The following is an 18,148-nucleotide window of genomic DNA, read 5'->3' as shown; positions in this document are numbered from 1 at the left end:
GGTGCTCCTTGGAGAATCCTGCTGAAGGGGGAAGGATTGGGAACAGGGCACTGTGATTTCCTGTCCCTGGCACTGAGCAGATCCAGCAGCAAGACCTGAGCTGGTGGCAAATTTTCCCTCCTGCAGGATTTCACCTATTTATCTTTGCTCTGAAATTCAAAAATAATAAAAAAAATTAGACATCTGGCACTGGCCTCAAAGCAGAAGATGAAAACTGGCCTGCCCTGGGTCAGAGAGGCCCCTGAGCACCACACAGCATGTCTGGGTACATGTGGGGGTGTTGTGTGTGTCCACACACAGCTGGGGGGCTTCCAGGGGGAATCCAGGAGCTGGATTTTAGGGGAAAGCCCCAGTGCTGCCTTCACCAGGCCAAGCCCTTCTGTGCTTTGGGTTGGGCTCAGACCCAGGGCAGGGTCTCTCCATCCTCCTGCTCCTGCCTTCCCTCCACTGCTCACCTGCTGCCCTTTCCTCCAGGGATTTGCTGGTTTGCCAGGAGGCCGTGGGCACCTTGGACCTCCTGGATCAATAGTAAGGGAAAAAAATGTTCCTCTTGCATGAATTCTGTGTTTTCTGCTGGTGGGAGATACGGGACTTCCCTTGGGAATCAGCAGCAGATCAGGGTGTCTGTAAGACCTGATCTTACCTTCCTGTTCAAAGACATTAAAAAGCCTCAGTTGCAGGAAAGTTGGGGCCAGGGAAAAGGAGAATCATTTCCCCCCAGGAATTAATCTCCTCCAGGGATTGTGCAGCTCCCCCAAGCCTGGCAGGGTGTCCATGGGGGATGGCAGCTCATGGAAACCCTCCAGCCCTGGGTGGCTGAACAGCAGCTGGTCCTGGGTCCTGGGAGGAGATCCCAGTGGAATTGGGTGGTGTAGGTTCAGGGAGAGGGTGGTTGGGCACTGACCAGGCTCCCCAGGGCAATGGGCACAGCCCCAAGGCTGCCAGAGCTCCAGGAGGGTTTGGACAACGCTCTGAGGGCCAGGGTGGGATTGTTGGGGTGTCTGTGCAGGGCCAGGAGTCGGATTTGGATGGTGCTTGTGGATCCCTTCCAACTCAGGATATTCTGTGATGGTGATTTTATGATCTGGGACGGAGACCCAGAGCAGCTCCTGCAGTTGGAAGAGCTTCTCCCTGAGAGCTTGTGCTCAGCTGGGCTTGGGAGTGACCCTGAGAGCGAGTATTATCACCTTCCCTGGTGACAACCCTGCCAGCCAGGGGGGGCTGCTGTGCAGGAGCCACCAGAGTGGGCCACAGGGGCTGAGTTTGTCCCCAGTGTCCCTGTTGGCACCAGGTGACACCTGACCATGAGCACGGGGGCAGCACTGGGGGGGTTTGTCTCCTCTCAACGTTTTGACTGACATCTCCTCCCTGAATAATTCCAAAGGGCTCTCCAGGAAGGCCTGGACCTGATGGAGACCCGGGTTCCCTGGGCCCAAAGGTGAGATCTGGGGCTCTGGGGGGACCCTGAGTGTGTTGGGGGCTGGTTGGAGCAGCCATGGGGGTGAACAGCCCTGAGAGGCTCTTGGCTGCAAGGGGGACACCCAGGGTGAAGCCACCAAGGGCTCCCCAGGTCCCATGGGCTCACCAGGGAGGGGAGGATGCCTGACTGCATCCTAGCAGTGGGGGGTTCACTAATTCCCTCGTTTTTCCTGGCAGGGGCTGCCTGGGAAGCCTGGTTTGGAGGGGCCACAAGGACCTGTGGGCACCTACGTAAGGGATAGACCTGCCTGGGGAGGGGGTGGCTGCACTGGGGGGAGGCTGGAGCAGCCCCCAGCTGGACACTCACCATCCAGCCACCTTCTCCCAAACCCCTGGAGGTTCCTGGTGGCCCTGGATGCCTCCTAACACCCTGCTCTCCCCAGGGCTATCCAGGACCTGCTGGTGACCGTGGAAGGCCAGGGCGCAGGGGAGACAAGGTAGGGCTGGGACACCCAGCACAGCACTGGGGGGATGCAGTGGGGTGGGAATCCAGGCTTTGGAAGCATTTTTGGGCTGTTGAACCCAATGGCTGGGCCTGGGTGGTGTCCCAGGAGAACAGCTGGAGGTGGCTCCCACATTGGGTGGGTTCTCCATCTACCCAAACTCCTGTGGATTGTTCTAAGAGCTGGGGGTTTTTTGTTTTGTTGGGTTTTTTTAAGAGATTATCACATTAAAACACACAGAGGAAAGGAAATCTTTCTTGCCTCCTAACAGGGAGAAAGGGGAGCCCAAGGTGCCCCAGGATTTCCAGGAAAAGCTGGTGCCAAGGTGAGTTTGCTGCTCTTCTGGGCAGCTCCAGCCCCCTGGAGAAGCACCCAGCAAGTCACCTGTGCTGGGCTGGGAACAGGGAAAATGGGAAATCTTTGCTGTGGGAAATTTTTACCAGTCTCACAGCACCAAGGGGCTGAACTGGGGAGAGGGGCTCAGATGTGCTTTGATGATGTTCTTGTCCTCCAGGCCCTGCCAGGTCCCCCTGGTCCACGTGGTGCTCCAGGCTCCCAGGTAGGGCTCCCCATGCTCCCCGTGGGGCTGCTCCACACCCTCTGTGTGGTCCCTGTGATCCTGCAGCACATCCCATGTGTTGCCTGAAGGGTCCATGGATCCATCCCAGCCCCCTCTCTGGGAGCAGGCAGGACCTGCTGCCATTCCTTGCTGGCTGGGTCCTGTGTGGTGCTGCACGGACACCGTTGGGGTGGTCCCAGCACATGGGAGTCCCACGTGAGCCACATCTGAGTCCCCCTTGCTGAGCATCCTTCTTGTTTCAGGGCAGAACAGGTGACCCAGGTCCTCGAGGGCTCCCAGGGCTGCCTGTAAGTGGAAAGCTGTCCTGGGAGGGGGTGGTGTCCAATGGGATGAAAGATGGGTGCCCACTGTGGGAATATTTTCATCTCTGGGCTGGTTGTGGGGCAGAGAACAACCCAAACCCAGCGTGGGTTGCTGGCTGGTGATGAGTTGGTACGGAGACAGCAGTGCCCTCCTACAATTACAGTAATCACAGAACCACAGAATCAACCAGGTTGGAAAAGACCTCTGGGATCATCAAGTCCCACCTGTGACCCAACCCCACCTTCTCACCCAGACCATGGCACTGATGCCACATCCAGGCTCTGCTCAAACACCTCCAGGGACGGGCACTCCACCCCCTCCCTGGGCAGCCCATTCCAAGGGCTGATCCCTCTCTCTGCAAACAACTTCTGCCCCATGGCCAACCTAAACCTGCCCTGGGGCAGCTCAAGGCTGGGCCCTCTTGTCCTGCTGCTGGTTCCTGGCAGCAGAGCCCGACCCCCCCCGGCTCCCCCCTCCTGTCAGGGAGCTGCAGAGAGTGAGAAGGTCTCCCCTGAGCCTCCTCCTGTCCAGGCTGAGCCCCCCCAGCTCCCTCAGCCTCTCCTCACAGCACTTGTGCTCCAGACCCTTCCCCAGCCTCGTTGCCCTTCTCTGGACCTGCTCCAGCCCCTCCATGTCCTTCCTGAGCTGAGGGGCCACAACTGGGCACAGCACTCCAGGGGTGGCCTCACAGGGGCAGAATCCCCTCCCTGCTCCTGCTGCCACCAGGCCAGGATCCGTTGGCCCTCTTGGCCTGGTGGGCACCCCTGGCTTATGTTCAGCTGCTGTCAGTCAGAGACCCCAGCTCTCTTCCTGCCTGGCCCTGGCCCTGGCCCCTGCTCTGTCCCCAGCCTGTGCAGCTGCAGGGGATTGTTTTGGCCACAGTGCAGGACCTGGTTGGCCTGGTTGGACTCCAGACCATGAAGGTGAGGGGCACCAGGACCCCCCTGGAGCAGGTGGTACCTTGCAGACCCCGTGGTGGCCCAACTGCATCAGCCACGGGGCTCCCACTGGCTTTGTCCTCCCTGGAGCTGCAGCCAGAGCTGCTTTTCAGGCTGCCTGAGTGGCCTTTTGGCCTTGCAGGGTGTTCCTGGCGTGCGGGGGCTGGATGGCATTCCCGGGAAGCCTGGTTTGGCTGGAGAAACCGGGGCTCCTGGAGCAGCTGGTGCTGCTGGCCCACCTGGGTACCCGGTGAGTGCAGCCCTCCCTCATCCATCCCCAGCACATCCCCTGGCTCACAGCGGGGTGCAGGGACTGTGCTGGTGCAGCACCTTTGGGGAGCTCCCTAAAGCACCCGCGGGAAGGGAAGGAAAAGGGAAGGTGGTGAAAGGGGCCTGAGGAGCTGGTGTGTGGCTTCTCTTCCCGTGGGCACGTGGTGTGTGCCAGGGCATCCCAGAGCCAGCTCAGGAGCTGGAAAGGCCTCCTGAGCTGGGGCAAATTGCTGCTGATGTGGGTTGTTCGTTTGCAGGGCCGGGAAGGTCCAAATGGACGTGAAGGGCCTTCAGGGATGAGAGGAGAGAAGGTGAGGACAGAGGAGGGGGTTGGTTCCCCTTGCTGGCCCCAGGAGAACCTTGGGCTTGTTCTGCTGACCTCCCCAGGGCACCCCTCCCAGTTTGGCCCCTGGCTTTACCCAGTGGGATGGGCCTTTACATCCTTGGTGCAAGGTGGGAGATGAGCCTTGTGGAGACCTCCACAGCTCTCCTGATGTCTGTGTCCTCTCCAGGGTGATGTGGGAGACCCTGGGGAAACTGGTGTCCGTGGGCTGGATGGTGAGCAGGTACATCAGCTGGAGAACCATGTCCTCCCCTCACTGGGCTGCTCCAGGCTCTGCCTTCCCACTCCAAGGGTGGGAAGTGATGGGAGGAGGCTGCTGATCCTCAGCTAAGCCCGAAGGTTAAAGCTGGGTCTGTGTTGGTGAGGGGTAAATGAGCTGTGCCAGGGCTGGGCTGTGTCTTTCCTCCCCAGGGACCACCAGGACCGCTGGGAATGGAGGGTCAGCCTGGGCCCAAGGGTGAGCAGGTGGGTTCCCAGGGGTGCTGGGGGTGATGCTGGGGTGGTGCTGGGCTCCCCTGGCCCTGCTGATGCACCTGAATCCATGGGGGGCTGTTTGAAATCCCCCCCAGATTCCTCATGCCTGGGGATTGACGTTGCTGGGAATGGCTGGGAGGGGGGTCCCCTCCAAAGCTTGGTGCCTGGAACAAGGAAAACTGGGGTTTTCCCAGTGTGGTGCAAAATGATGGAGGGCAGGGCCAGGCTCAGTTGGAAAAGGCAGCCAAGAATAATCCTGGTTGTCTCCATCCTGTGCAGGGAGAGGCAGGAACCCGAGGAGCTCCAGGTGTCAGAGGGAGCCCTGGGGAGCCAGGGGATGATGGACCAGAGGGGCCTCCAGGGCGGCCTGGGAAGCAGGGGAAGGAGGTAAGTGTGGGACTGTCCCCACAGGGGTCACTGATCCCTGCTGGGGTCTCCTGCTAGGGAATCACAGAATCACAGACTACCCTGAGCTGAAAGGGACCCACAAGGATCATCCAGTCCAACCCCTGGCCCTGCACAGACACCCCAACAATCCCACCCTGGCCCTCAGAGCGTTGTCCAAACCCTCCTGGAGCTCTGGCAGCCTTGGGGCTGTGCCCACTGCCCTGGGCAGCCTGGTCAGTGCCAACCACCCTCTGGGGGAAGAACCTTTTCCTGAGATCCAACCTGACCCTGCCCTGGTACAGCTCCAGCCATTCCCTGGGTGCTGTCCCTGCTCACCAGAGCAGAGATCAGTGCCTGCCCCTCTTCTCCTCATGAGGAAGTTGTGGACTGTGATGAGGTCTCCCCTCAGTGTCCTCTTCTCCAGGCTGATGGGGACAGGAAAGGTGCCACCCAGTGCACCCACCCCCATGGGATGGCTTTGCCACAGGCAGGCTAGGAAGCTCCCATGGAAGGAGGGGGCCGGTGCTTTGGGGTCTCTGTGCTGGCAAAGTGCTGCTGGCTGTGCTCAGCATTTTGCCCTCACATTTTGGGCTCCTGTGGGTCACAGCTGGAGTGACCTCCAGGCAAAGCTGTGAGGCTGTGCCTTACCCAGCACCAAAATCCTGGCCAAGGAGGGTGGAGAAGCCCATGGAAGTCAGAGCTCAGATTTTAGCCTACCCTGGGATGGGACCATAAAGGAGACAAGGGCCAAGAAGGTTTGCTGCCTCACCCACCAGGCACCCAGTGTCCCCACAGGTCGGGTGCCAAGGAAGGGGCTCACCCCCAGTGGGAAACCTTGGGCTCTGGGAGCTGCAGAAACCCCTAGGAATTGTCAAATCCCCTTAATTAGGGTTTCATATCTCATGAGCATGACCACATCAGCCACTGCATCTGATGTGGGTGTTTCCCTGTGAGCAGGGTGACACCGGTGATGTTGGAGACCCAGGAGAGGCAGGACCACGGGGACGGAAGGTGAGGAGTGTCCCCAACCCTGTCCCTCCTTCCAGCACCTGGGAACACCCACAACCTGCTCACCCTCTGCTGATCCATGTGCCAGAGTGGGGACAGAGCAGGACAGGGGTGCCCCATGTCTGAGGATCCTTGGAAATCCCTTTCCTGAGCACCCCAGGGTGACCTGCTGCCTGTGGCACCCACCAAGGGGGTGACACACATCCTCTCCATGCAGAGATGACTCTCATTTCATTGCTGTTCCTTTTCCACCTTTGTGGTGACCCCTCTGTGCCCATCCTGAGCAGGGTGATGCTGGTCCCAGGGGCCTCCCTGGAGTGTCTGGTCCAGGAGCTGCCACGGGGGAAATCGGAGGAAAAGGCCACAAAGGAGAGAAGGGCCGAGAAGGTTTGATGGCAAGTACAGAGGGGGGCTGGGCTGCCTCACCCAGTGTCCCCACAGGAGGGGTGCTGGGTGCCCTGGAGGGGGCTCATCCCCAGTGGGAAACCTCAGGCTCCAGGAGCCACACAAAATCCTAGGAACTGGCAAATCTCCGTAATTAGGGAATTTTGTCTCATGGGCACGACCCCAAAATGGGGTCATGTTGGCACAAAAGGATGGTTTGGGCTTGTGGGGCTGTCCAGGATTCCAGGATAATGCTACCTCCAGCCAAATTCCAGCCCCTGCTGGGCTGGGACCCTACTGAGCACATCTCCCTGTGTCCCAGGGCCAGGTCGGGGTCACTGGAGCTGCAGGACCTGCTGGAGCCAGAGGATGGTTTGTAAGTCAGATCATGGCCCTCCTGCCCTTCAACCCATCACCGACCTGGTGTGGGGACGTGGGTGTGACTGGGAGCACTGGGAAGGGCTCCAAATCCATCAGGGACTTGTGTGCGACTGGGAGCACTGGGAATACCCCCATCTCCATCATGGACCTGTTGGGGTGATGTGTGTGACTGGGAGCACTGGGAATACCCCCATCTCCATCATGGACCTGTTGGGGTGATGTGTGTGACTGGGAACACTGGGAATACCGCCATCTCCATCATGGACTTGTTGGGTTGATGTGTGTGACTGGGAGCACTGGGAATACCCCCACCTCCATCATGGACCTGGAGGGGGATGTGTGTGACTGGGAGCACTGGGAATACCCCCACCTCCATCATGGACCTGGAGGGGGATGTGTGTGACTGGGAGCACTGGGAGGGGCTCAATCAATGGGGCTTCTTTGTGCCCTGAACAGGGTGAGACAGGACTCCGAGGTCCTCCTGGGCTCGACGGTCCCGAGGGAGAGAAGGTACAGTGGGATTGATGGTTCCAACCCTCCATCTCGGGGTGAAATGCCCTTTCCTGGCCTTTTCCCAAGCTCTGCTGGTGCTGGATGTGGTGGGACTGGGTGATGGAGGAGGTGGGTCAGGCCTGGGCAGGCTGGTGACTGGGCTGGGGGGACCTGCCATGGGACAGTCCTGCCTCGTTTCCTGAGATCCAAAGTCAGCAAGGCAAGGAAGGAGTTTTCCAAGGATAGAGCTGTTTCCCTTTCTTCCCCAGGGAGATCCAGGACCACGAGGCAGGGATGGACCTGCTGGTGCTGCAGGATTAGAGGTACTGATGTTTGGGATGTTGTAGAGCCGGGGAGCTGCCAAAGACTTTCCCAGTGCTCCACCATTTCCAATACAAACCAAAGCCAAAGGATTTATTCTCCTTCCCTGCCTGGGCCAGGAGGGGTTTTTAAGCCTTGGCATGGGCTCCCAGGAGGTGCTTTGATGTTTGGGGTGGAGACACAAGACCCTTTCAGTCTATCACCCAGGGGTGCCTTGTGGAAGACCCATTCCTGCTATGGAATCTGTTCCCTCCCACGTGTGCCTGCTGCTTCCTTGGCCAGCTGAGCGTGGTGTGAGGGGGGAGGATGCTCCAAGTGCCCTCAGAGGTGAAGGACATGGTGGTGATGGGCTTGTCCTAAACCCCCAACACTCCCACAGGGACTTGCTGGAGATGATGGAGTGAAGGGAGATGGTGGCAAACCCGGTCCAGCGGTGAGAACCAGCCGAACTTCCCTGGGAAAGAGGTTTGGTGGCATTTTGGGATGGAGCAGCAGAGCCTGGGGCTGGGGCTGTGTCTCTGCCAGCCCAAGTGCCAGCCACGGTTTCTGACTCCAGCCTTGCAGTGGTTTTGTAACTGAGCCAACGCTTCCTTGGGTTCCCTGGAGCCAAATCTTCCTAAAGGAATTTGAACACAGCAATTAAAACTGTGCCAAAGCACTGTGGCAGGTGACACTTGGCTGTCAGTCTGCCTGGGGCAGGTCCAGGGCTCTTGTTTTCCCCTTCCCTGGAGCAGATCTCCTGGTGTCCATAAGGTTGGGGGGCTCCAGGAGCCTCCCAGTGCTCAGGAACACTTGTGCTGCCCCAGGATGTGTGTTCTGATCATGGTGGTGACACACACAGAGCCATAGGTGTGTTATCAATGCCCTGTCCCATTTGCATCCCAGTTTTCCCATCTTGCAGTGCTGCTCTACCCAGGCAAGACATGCCCTTATTGTGGAATCCCAGAATCCCACACTGGCTTGAGTTGGAAGGACCTTAAAGCTCATCTCATTCCACCCCCTGCCATGGGCAGGGACACCTTCCACTAGCCCAGGTTGCTCCAAGCCCCATCCAACCTGGCCTTGGACGCTTCCAGAGATGGAGCAGCCACAGCTTCTCTGGGCAACCTGTGCCAGGGCCTCCCCACCCTCCCAGGGAGGAATTCCTTCCCAACATCCCATCTAAAGCTACTCTCTTTCAGTTTGATCCCATTTCCCCTTGTCCTGTCACTCCATGCCCTAAACCACATATTAAAGAAGTGAATTCCCTGAACTCAGGGGGCTGGCTTTGCTGGGAGAGGCTGGGATGTGGGATGAGCTCCAGGGGGGTTTGCAAAGCCCGGTGTAGCTGAAGCTCCTCGAGAGGCAGCTGCTCAGACCCTGCTCAGGAAGGTTTGGGTGAGCAGTGCCCCCATTTCTGTGCCCCCCAGGGCTCAGCAGGGGCTCAGGGGCTGGCAGGTGCCCCAGGGCTCCGGGGGTACACTGGGCACGAAGGAGCCAGAGGAGTGACGGGCACCAAGGGAAAGCCAGGCCGGCAGGTAACTCCTCCCTGTGCCATGGGGACATGCCCATGGGGGGACATTCCCATGGGGGGACATTCCCTGGCACAGCTCCAGCACCAGAGAGGGGACAACAACCCCAGCCCAGCTCCCAGGGTGAGGCAGGTGCTGTGCCCTGTCCCCCCTGCCCTCCCCTGGTGCCAGCCTTGTGTTTTGTCCCCAAATGGTCTCAGGGTTCTCTTGGGCCCCCGGGCGAAGCTGGAGCCACGGGGCTGAGTGGTACTGAGGTGAGTGGGCTCCTCTGCTGCCCCATTCCCTGCTCCAGCTTTTCTCACCCCTCCACCTCTGTGCCCAAACCTGCCCTGGGTTCGCATGAATAACCTTAGAACTTATTCTTTGGATTCAGGTCGGATTTTGTTTTCATTCTTAGGGCCTGGTGGGTGCAAAAGGGGAGCCAGGCAAGCCAGGGAAACCAGGACAAATGGTGAGGAGTGGGATGGAGCTGTGCTGGTGCTCCCTGGCACAGTGGGATGCTGGGATCTCCTGGCTGTGCTGAGGTCCCTCATGGGTGGCCTCAACCCCCACAGCCCCGTTCTGCCCACCTTCCTCCTGCAAAAATGCCAGATGGAAGATTCCAGCTTGGAGCATCCTCCTGGGCTGGCTGGTGGGCAGGGAGGCTGAGGGGCATCCCTGGCACAGCTTCCTCACAGAGGGCTTTCCTTCTCTTTTGGGATTTCAGGGCTCTCCAGGACAAGCTGGTCCTAAAGGATGGAAAGGTCGCAAAGGAGAAAAGGTACCCCCAAAATCCTCCTGGGGGGCTGGCAGGGGGTGGCTGAGACTGAGCTGGTCAATCCCGTGGTGGATCATGGAGAGAACCCAGAGGGAACCTGGAGGGACCTGTTTCTCCCTGCCTGGCAAACACAGGATGCCCTGGGGCTGCCTTGGCTGGTTTTTGGGTGAGGGGCTGGCAGATCTCCCCAGCTCAGCCCCTGGAGTTGCCTCCCCCCTGGCTCAGGTGCCCCTGAGGGGGCACAGGGGACTTTGGTGTCCTTCCCCCAGTGCCTGGTGAGCTCTGTCCCCACTTCCATGCAGGCACAGCTCCTCTTCCCCGCTCCTGGGCTGGGAAGTGGCCGAGCTGCTGGAGGTTCCCATCTCCCATCTCTTCTTCCCCCAGGGCGACGTGGGGCAGGAAGGGCAGGAAGGGGTCCCTGGAGAAACTGGCAGGAGGGTAAGTGGCACTGCTGTCCCCAGGGAGGGTGGCAGGAGGCAGGGAGCCTTTTGGGGAGGTTTTCCAGAGGGGCCCTGGTTTGCTGGGGGCTCAAATCCCTGGGCGGGGGGGGGAGAGGGGGCAGCGAAGGGGCTCAGGGGTGGCCGGATTATTTTGGAATTGTTCCCGAGTCTTTGATCTCTTGTTCCCAGGGCAAGCGAGGCAAGATGGGCCACCAGCCCCCGCGGGGTCCCCGGGGGCACAAGGTAGGTTTGCTTTTCCCCCCCAAGGTGAGAGCTGCCCTGGCAACCTGGCACTTTGGGGGTGCTGCCAAGCCAGGGGTGCTCCCACCTGAACCCCTGGATTAGAAGAGGACAAACCAATGCAGCTGGAGAGCTCTGTGTCCCCCGTCCCTCCCAGCCCTGGAGGGGGTCTCCCACACCCCCAGCCCTCGTGGGGCACTGGAGCATCACCCCACACCTCTGGGCACACCAGCCAGGGCCTTTCACTTTTGCATTTCAGGGCTCCCCAGGTGCCAAAGGGCTTCCAGGACCCCAGGGCCCCCAGGGAGCCTATGTGAGTATGAGCATGGGGGTTTTGGGGTGCTGCTGCTCCCTCTTTGACCCCCCTGGGCACCACTGTGCCACCCAGCTCTGTGGGCACCCACATTTTACAGACCCATTTAAAACAGGGGGAGACTTTAGGTGGTTCATCCATCTCCTCTTGTCTTCTCCTCCCAAATTAACCTTCCAGCAGGGTGTGTGAGGTCAGACAAATCCCATCAGTTCCAATATGTGGCTCTGGAGGCCAAATCCTTCCCTTGTAGGGCAGTTTCTGATGCCAAGCAGTGCTGAGCACTTGTGCCCACCTTCCCATGGCTGGAGGGACCAGCTGTGACCAGCACTGGCCAACAAAAAAAAAAAAAAAAAAAAGACTCAAATATTTCTTTTAATTACTAGAAATACTTTTTTCTCCGTTTAAAAATAAAAAATCCCAACTTTGGCAACTTCCCCAAAGAAATCCAGGATGTTCCCAGCAAGCCAAGGCACCTGAACTGCATTTTCAATGGGGTTTGCTGGGGGACCCTCCCGCAAGCAAAAATCAAAGACATGATGAGAAAAACGCCTCAGAGTTTCTAAAAATTAGAAAAATGTCTCAAATTTTCTAAAAATGCCTGAAATTCTTAAGATCCTGGCAGCAGCCTGGGTTGTGGTGAGGTCCTTCCTTGCCAGGGAGCAGCTCAGCCACAGGGTGATGTGGTCCCACGTTTCTCTCTTAGGGCATCCCAGGGCTGAAGGGCATGAAAGGAGACCCTGGACCCAAAGGCCACAAGGTGGGTGACGTGTTCTGGGCACAGTGGGAACCCTGAGTAGTGTTTCATTTGCTGGATGGCATCATTTATTCTCCTCTTGTTGAATCCTGATGGCTGCAGCATCCTTCTCTGGGGGTCGACCGTCATGTTCCCGGGTGATGGGAGATGGAACCTTTAGATTTGCTCCCAAACCAGGTCTTTTTCCAGCCTCTCCATCCTCCTGGAGTGGCAAGAGCAGCAACAGTCTTTTAAATCAGTTATTTAATCCCCTGCTCTCAGCAGTGATGCTGATGCAGCACAAACCTCCTCTGTGCCATTCCTGAGGAGCTGATGGATCCACCCTTGGCTTGGGAAGCCAAGCACATCCTCACCACCCCATCCCTCAGCCCCACAGCCATAAATAAGAGTGACAAGCAGTCCCTGGTGCTGGGGAGCTGCTCACATCCTTCAGGAAAATGAAACCCTGGGAATCAATAGAGCTGGAATTCCTTGGGAGCTCAGTGGCAGCAGCAGGAGCTGAAGGGCAGTGCCTGAAGTGGGGGCAGAGGGGAGGCTGTGGCAGCCTGGGCTGGGGTTTGTCCCGTGCTCCACCACATTTCAGCACATTTCTTTATCTCCTGGAAGTGTTTCCTGGGAAATTCTGAGGTTTTCCTGAAAGGTGTTTTAGTCTGGGATAAAATACTTTCATTTTGGCAGCTGAGCATCATCCATCCCCCTGCCTCCCTCCCCGGCAATGTGGGTGCAGCTAATCCTGAACCCAAAGGATGGGGGGTTTGGGGGTTTGTTTGGGGTTTTTTTTTTTGGCAGAAATTTTGCAGCCAGCACTGGGAAATTTTGCATTCCCATAACTGGGAGCTTCCCATTTCCAGCCACTTGCTGGAGGCCAGGAGGTGTTTGGCTTTGGGAAATATCCCCAGGCTGGTACCTCCTGCCAAGGTTCAGGCAGCAAACCCTCCACTGCTCACCAGAGCAGGGGGCCCAAAACCCACCTTGCAGGGCAGAGCCTCCCACCCAGGCTGCTGTCCTGGGGGGATTCTGCTCTTCTCTTTGTCTCCAGGGCTCTCTCTGCCTCTCTTTTAGGGCGAGAAGGGCAGTGTGGGTGACCTGGGCCAGCAAGGGGACGATGGCTTCAAGGTGGGAGATGGTTTTTCCTCTTTTCCTTCCTCCCTCTGGTCTCTTGTCACCCTGTGTGACATCCTGCCACGTCTCCTAGGGCAAGCCAGGACCCCATGGCATCCCTGGGAGGCCGGGACCCAAGGGAAAACAGGTGAGAGAAGGATGGAGAGGGATGTCAGGGACTAACATGAGTGTTTGGGGTGAATTCCTCATTTTTCCGTGCAAAATCTGTGGGGAAGGGATTGGGTTTTAGAAGGATGTCCCTTGCAGTGCCCTGCCCACCTCTGGTGTCTTTGCAGGGTGACACTGGCCCCCCTGGCCCACGGGGACACCCTGGAGTTCCCGGGACACCGGTGAGTCCTTCACACTCAGGGCAGTTTTGGGTTCACTCCTGGCCCCACAGGGTTTACACTGGGATGGGCCTTTGATCCCACCTCCTTCCCACTTAGCTGGGCCTTGTCCTTTCCTTCCAGGGCTTGTCTGGACCCAAAGTAAGTAGTGGGGAGTGGCTGGAGCCGGGATCAGCCCTGGCACAGGGATCCCTTCCCTCCTTCCTGCTCCCTGGGGTGCAGGGTGCCCGTGGGGACCCCGGGGTGCAGCTCAGCACAGCAGCATCTCCACCCCTTGCTTTCCTTCCCTCTTCCACCTCATCCTTTGGCAGGGGCTGAGGGGCTTCCCGGGACTGCCAGGCCCCAGGGGCACACCGGGAACGCCGGTAAGTGGAGCCACTGGCACCAAAATTTGGGTCCCTCGCTCCCCCAAATTTGGCAGCGAGGTCCTGCCATGCCGTGCCATCCTGCTGGCAGTGTCAGAGTGTCAGAGGAGCAGCCAATGTCACAGCACTGTCACTGTCCCCCAGGGTCTGGCCGGCCCCCCTGGTCCCAGCGGGCCCACACTGGTGCTGTCCCAGGAGGAGCTGCAGGTGAGGGACTTCCCATCCCCTTTGGGTGGGTGCCACCCGGGGAGGGAAGGGGCTGACAGAGATGCTGTACCACATCCTGCTGCTCCTGAGGTCCCCTGTGCACAAGGAACAAGCAGATGTTGTCAATCCCTCTCCCACCACGCCTGTCCTTGTCCCCTGCCTGTCCCATCCCTTCCCTCAGCCCCCGAGGATGCTCCTGGCCAAAATAAGAGGGGGGGGGCTAAGATCACCTTGGATATATCCCCCTCTTTTTCTCTTAGCACCTCATTTATTCCTCCAACCACCTGAACTACACTGCAGTCTGGGCTCTGCTGGACACCCTGAACCAGGAGCTCCAAGCCCTCATTGAGCATCCCAATGGCACCAAAACCAACCCAGCAACCACCTGCAAGGAGCTGCTGCTGGCACACCCCAGCCTGCCTGATGGTACCAGGGGGCATGTGTGGTGCCCACCATTGACTCTGGGTCTGTCCAGCTCTCCAGAGCCTGTGCAGGGACAGGCAGCTCTTTGCAATTAAGAGGGAACAAGGATTTGGGGAACGAGGCCAGTTGGGTTTCCTGGGCATCCCTGGAGAAAGGGGCTGGTGGCCAGGCTGGATGGAGGTGGCAGCCAGGGATGTGCCACCAGCTGGGGTGGGTGGCATTGTGTGGCACCCTCCCTGTGCCAAAACCCGGGTGCCAGGAGCTCCCCTCTGCCTCCCTGTAGGGCAGTACTACATTGACCCCAACCAGGGCAGCCCCCAGGATGCATTGGTGGCCTTCTGCAACTTCACAGCAGGGGGGGAGACCTGCATAGCCCCCGTCCACAACCAGGTACGGGGGGGCTTTGGGGGGGCAGCTTCAGCCTCGTGTTACCCCTTGGGGTGGGTGAGGGTGAGGGTTGGTGGGGCTGGAGAGGGACTGTGTGCCCAGTCCCTTGCCATGGTGACCCCTGCCACGGTGGAAAAGTTTGGAGGGAGGATCCTGGTCACAGTGTGTGCCCAGGCTGCAGGGACAGGGTTGTATGCTGGCTCCTTGTCCTGGCAGTGCCACTGGCAGCTGCTGGGACAGCATGGCACGGTCCCTGCTTCCCACAGGTCCCCATCAAGGCTTGGCTGAGCACCTACACCTCCGAGGACACCTTTGAGTGGTTCAGCACCCTGCCCGGGGGCTTCCTGGTGAGTGCCCAGCTGGAACAGCCCGGGGGACACGGAGCCCCTCTCATGGGGTCAGGGGTCTCCTGGTGCCCATCCCACTGTGCTGGGCAGCACCCAGGTCACCCTGGCTGTGCACGGCGGGATGTGACACCTCCTCCTGCAAGGAGCTCCAAAGCAGTGCCTCGGCAGCTGAATCCTGCCCGGTTTGGGCCGGGGAGGAGCACAGCCCGCTCCAAGCTTCCCCCGCTTCCCGGTTTTCTCTCCCGTTGTCCCTGCAGCTGGAATACAGGGGGGCCAGCCCGGTGCAGCTCCGTTTCCTGCGGCTGCACAGCAGCCTGGCCACCCAGAAGGTGTCCTACTCCTGCAGACCGGCCCCCGAGCGGGGCCACCCCCAGCCCGCCAAGGAAATCCGCTTCCTGGCCGACTCCCGGGAGCAGAGCTATGCGGCCAGCCTGCAGGGCTGCCTGGTAAGCCCGGCCCTGGCACACCTTGCCTGTGCCCGCAAGAGCCCCCCGACATTCGCAGAGCCCCTCGGCGTGTGTTTGCACCCCCGAAGTTTGGGATGGAGCTGGTGGGTGAGGCTTCACCCGGTGGGATGGGCGTGGAGAGCATCCCTGCGGCCAAGGAGCTGCCGTGGCTTTTGGGAGCGGGCTGGGATGTGGCAGGGCGTGAGGTGGACACGGGGAAGGTCACTCCCTGGAAGAGCCAGGAAGGGCTGGGGATGGAGACTTTGCATCCACCGGGAGCCAGCGAGGGGACAGCAGGCGCTCTGAGGGGATCCTTGAGGATTTTTGTGCCGCTCAGGTGCCCCTCTGTGCTCCTTTCAGCTGGACAACGAGTCCTCCATCACCGACACCATCTTCCAGTTCAGCACGGAGGAGCTGTCGCTGCTGCCCCTGCGGGACCTGGCGGTGTTTCACAACGGCGACGCCTCGCACCAGTTTGGTTTCACAGTCGGACCAGTTTGCTTCAGCTGAAACCGGTGCCACCCAAACCGAACCAGCCGGTTCCCTCCCCGCCCAAGAGCCATCCTGGGGGGGCTGGGGGTGGCACGGGGCTCCCGCCCCCTCCCCGGAGCTGCAGGTTCTCTCCGAGATCCGTGTTTGTAGCTGCCTTATGCCACGGACTACACTTCCTTCTGGAGTAGAAGAATATTGTTTACAGGAGTCGTTTCTCTATAAATTATATATATATATTATATATGTATATATTATATATGAGAAGGTGCTGATTTAATGACTGCTTGGGGGAGGTTTGTATAATTATAAGCACTGGGAACTGTCTGCTGAAGAAAAAAGAAAGACAAGGAGCAGACCTACAGCCAGCTTGGGAGGAGGGGCAGGAAAGGGAATTTTCTTTGCCAGGGTCAAGTGCACAAACACTTGGAGCCTCATTTCCCCAGGACTTGTCTGAGAAACCCAGTCAGCCTGGGAGAGCCCAGCCAGGTCCATGTGGTGCTGCCAGTGGCTACTCCAGCAGCTCCAGCCCAGCCAGACAGCAGGGGCTGCAAAGGGGTGAAAAATGCACATCCCCCCAAATCTCACCTCTGTTTTGGGTCTGCAGCTCCCAGGGAGGGCCAGAGAGGGGTTTTAGTGGTGTAGAGCAACACTGAGCTGCACAGCAGTGTCTCTGGAGCAGGAATTGCAGCCCTTTGCCCCCAGTGCTGCAGCATTTCTCCTTATCACCTCGGTTTTGTTATTCCCAGCACTGTTTCCCTCTAACAATCCCACTCTCACTGGGCTGCATGGCCCAGGCCGAGCCCTGAGGGCAGAGGGTTCTGCAAGTGGCACCTGAGCCGTGGTTGGATTCCCAGCACCCCCATTTCTGTGGTGCACAGCCCCCAAACCCCCCAGCCCTCAGCTGGCTTTGTGCTGCACCCCGATTTTCTCAGCACCCATCAGTGCCCAGGCTCCGATGCCCTGACTCACCTGTGCCCAGGTGAGCTTGGGCATTGCTGCCAGTGCCAGCAGAGCAGTGTGGCACCCGGGCCAGACCCTGCACTGGGGCTCAAGGAGAGCAGTAAAGAGAGCTTTTAGGGGGGCACAGTCCCTCAGGAGTGATTTAAGCAATGTGTGGCTGTGCTGCTCTTTACTACCTCCATCCCTCATGTAGCATCTTTTTTTGGATGCAGGAGCACTCCCTGCTGTGTCACCACCTTTCTGGCCCAGGGGGACATGGGGGGTGGCCCCTTCCAGCCTCCTCTAGGCAGGGTCTGAGCACTTTGAAAAGGGATTTTCCACTCTGGCATTGAATTTCTGCTCCCTGGGTGGATTTCTAACGTGCTGGGTGTCATGTGGGGCACTGCCCTGTAAAGCCCCTCTGGCCCTGCCCGTGGGGCTTTTCTCCCCCCTGGAGCTGCTCCCACCCCTGAAAGAACCCCCTGGCACTGCCCCCTCACCTGCAGCCAGCCATGGGCACACAGAGTCAGAGTTGCAGCCAAAACCCCTCTCCCTGCCATGGAGAGACTCCCTTTCCACAGGGAGCTGGAAGGGGAAGAGGAGCTGGTTGTGCCCAGAGGGTGGGCACTGCCTGTGGTGTGGGTAGAGGTCAGACAGTGCCAAGGGGCTGGCATTTCTCTGGATGCTGCAGACAGACCCTGTGCAGCAGATTACAAAAGGAAAATTCAATTCCAACTCCAGGGGCACATTAGATCCTGGGCAGAGAATGGCTACCAGCAGAACACAGCAAAAAACCACAACTTTTTTTTTTTAATTATTGTATTTTTTACACAAATTGCTCATTTTTGCAGCATTTTTCCCTGTGTTTTTGCACATGCACACTCCCCATCTCGCCAGCCATGCAGGCCACAACCCACAGGAGCTGTGGCTGCCAAAGAATGTGTTTATTTTCCATGGAAACTTTTGAAATATTTTAAAGAGAAGCAGCATGTTTGTAGGTTTATCCAGTGTTTTTTCTCACTTCAAGCAGCAAACACACCCTGAATAACTCTGTTTCCACCTGTAAGGAAAAAATCACTCACTACCCAAAGCAGTGTTTTGCCTGTAACCTCTTATTTCCTTCCCAAACTGGGATAGATACACAAATCCCCTGGCAGGCACTGGGTACCTTTGTGGGCATCAGCACCTGCTGGCACTTGGGGAAACTGAGGCAGGGGCAGCTCAGCACTCCCTGTTCCCTCCATAAAGCCACAGCTGGAGGGAAAGTTTGGTCTTT

At 58.6% G+C, this 18,148-nt stretch overlaps 1 protein-coding gene across 1 annotated transcript in view; it reads left to right on the top strand.

Annotated features, from left to right (window-relative positions):
- Nucleotides 1-16,189, top strand: part of LOC116797285 (collagen alpha-1(I) chain-like) — a 90,016-nt gene extending 73,827 nt beyond the window's left edge. Inside the window, exons 33-69 of the mRNA XM_032708672.1 lie at nt 475-528; nt 1,385-1,438; nt 1,657-1,710; nt 1,863-1,916; nt 2,194-2,247; nt 2,437-2,481; nt 2,745-2,789; nt 3,886-3,993; nt 4,271-4,324; nt 4,526-4,579; nt 4,768-4,821; nt 5,110-5,217; nt 6,175-6,228; nt 6,513-6,620; nt 6,932-6,985; nt 7,447-7,500; nt 7,752-7,805; nt 8,183-8,236; nt 9,213-9,320; nt 9,515-9,568; nt 9,712-9,765; nt 10,021-10,074; nt 10,456-10,509; nt 10,701-10,754; nt 11,011-11,064; nt 11,768-11,821; nt 12,881-12,934; nt 13,014-13,067; nt 13,216-13,269; nt 13,390-13,407; nt 13,578-13,631; nt 13,776-13,838; nt 14,099-14,264; nt 14,545-14,651; nt 14,915-14,995; nt 15,253-15,441; nt 15,802-16,189. Of these exons, the coding sequence (XP_032564563.1) occupies nt 475-528; nt 1,385-1,438; nt 1,657-1,710; nt 1,863-1,916; nt 2,194-2,247; nt 2,437-2,481; nt 2,745-2,789; nt 3,886-3,993; nt 4,271-4,324; nt 4,526-4,579; nt 4,768-4,821; nt 5,110-5,217; nt 6,175-6,228; nt 6,513-6,620; nt 6,932-6,985; nt 7,447-7,500; nt 7,752-7,805; nt 8,183-8,236; nt 9,213-9,320; nt 9,515-9,568; nt 9,712-9,765; nt 10,021-10,074; nt 10,456-10,509; nt 10,701-10,754; nt 11,011-11,064; nt 11,768-11,821; nt 12,881-12,934; nt 13,014-13,067; nt 13,216-13,269; nt 13,390-13,407; nt 13,578-13,631; nt 13,776-13,838; nt 14,099-14,264; nt 14,545-14,651; nt 14,915-14,995; nt 15,253-15,441; nt 15,802-15,951 (2,592 nt within the window). The 3' untranslated portion in view covers nt 15,952-16,189. The remainder of the gene's footprint in view (nt 1-474; nt 529-1,384; nt 1,439-1,656; nt 1,711-1,862; nt 1,917-2,193; nt 2,248-2,436; nt 2,482-2,744; nt 2,790-3,885; nt 3,994-4,270; nt 4,325-4,525; nt 4,580-4,767; nt 4,822-5,109; nt 5,218-6,174; nt 6,229-6,512; nt 6,621-6,931; nt 6,986-7,446; nt 7,501-7,751; nt 7,806-8,182; nt 8,237-9,212; nt 9,321-9,514; nt 9,569-9,711; nt 9,766-10,020; nt 10,075-10,455; nt 10,510-10,700; nt 10,755-11,010; nt 11,065-11,767; nt 11,822-12,880; nt 12,935-13,013; nt 13,068-13,215; nt 13,270-13,389; nt 13,408-13,577; nt 13,632-13,775; nt 13,839-14,098; nt 14,265-14,544; nt 14,652-14,914; nt 14,996-15,252; nt 15,442-15,801) is intronic.
- Nucleotides 16,190-18,148: the final 1,959 nt, after the last annotated feature.

This window comes from Chiroxiphia lanceolata, chromosome 21 (genome assembly GCF_009829145.1).
Source record: "Chiroxiphia lanceolata isolate bChiLan1 chromosome 21, bChiLan1.pri, whole genome shotgun sequence".
Lineage (NCBI taxonomy): Eukaryota > Metazoa > Chordata > Aves > Passeriformes > Pipridae > Chiroxiphia > Chiroxiphia lanceolata.
Note: the sequence above shows the minus strand (reverse complement) of the source record. Positions and strands in the feature narration are given on the sequence as shown.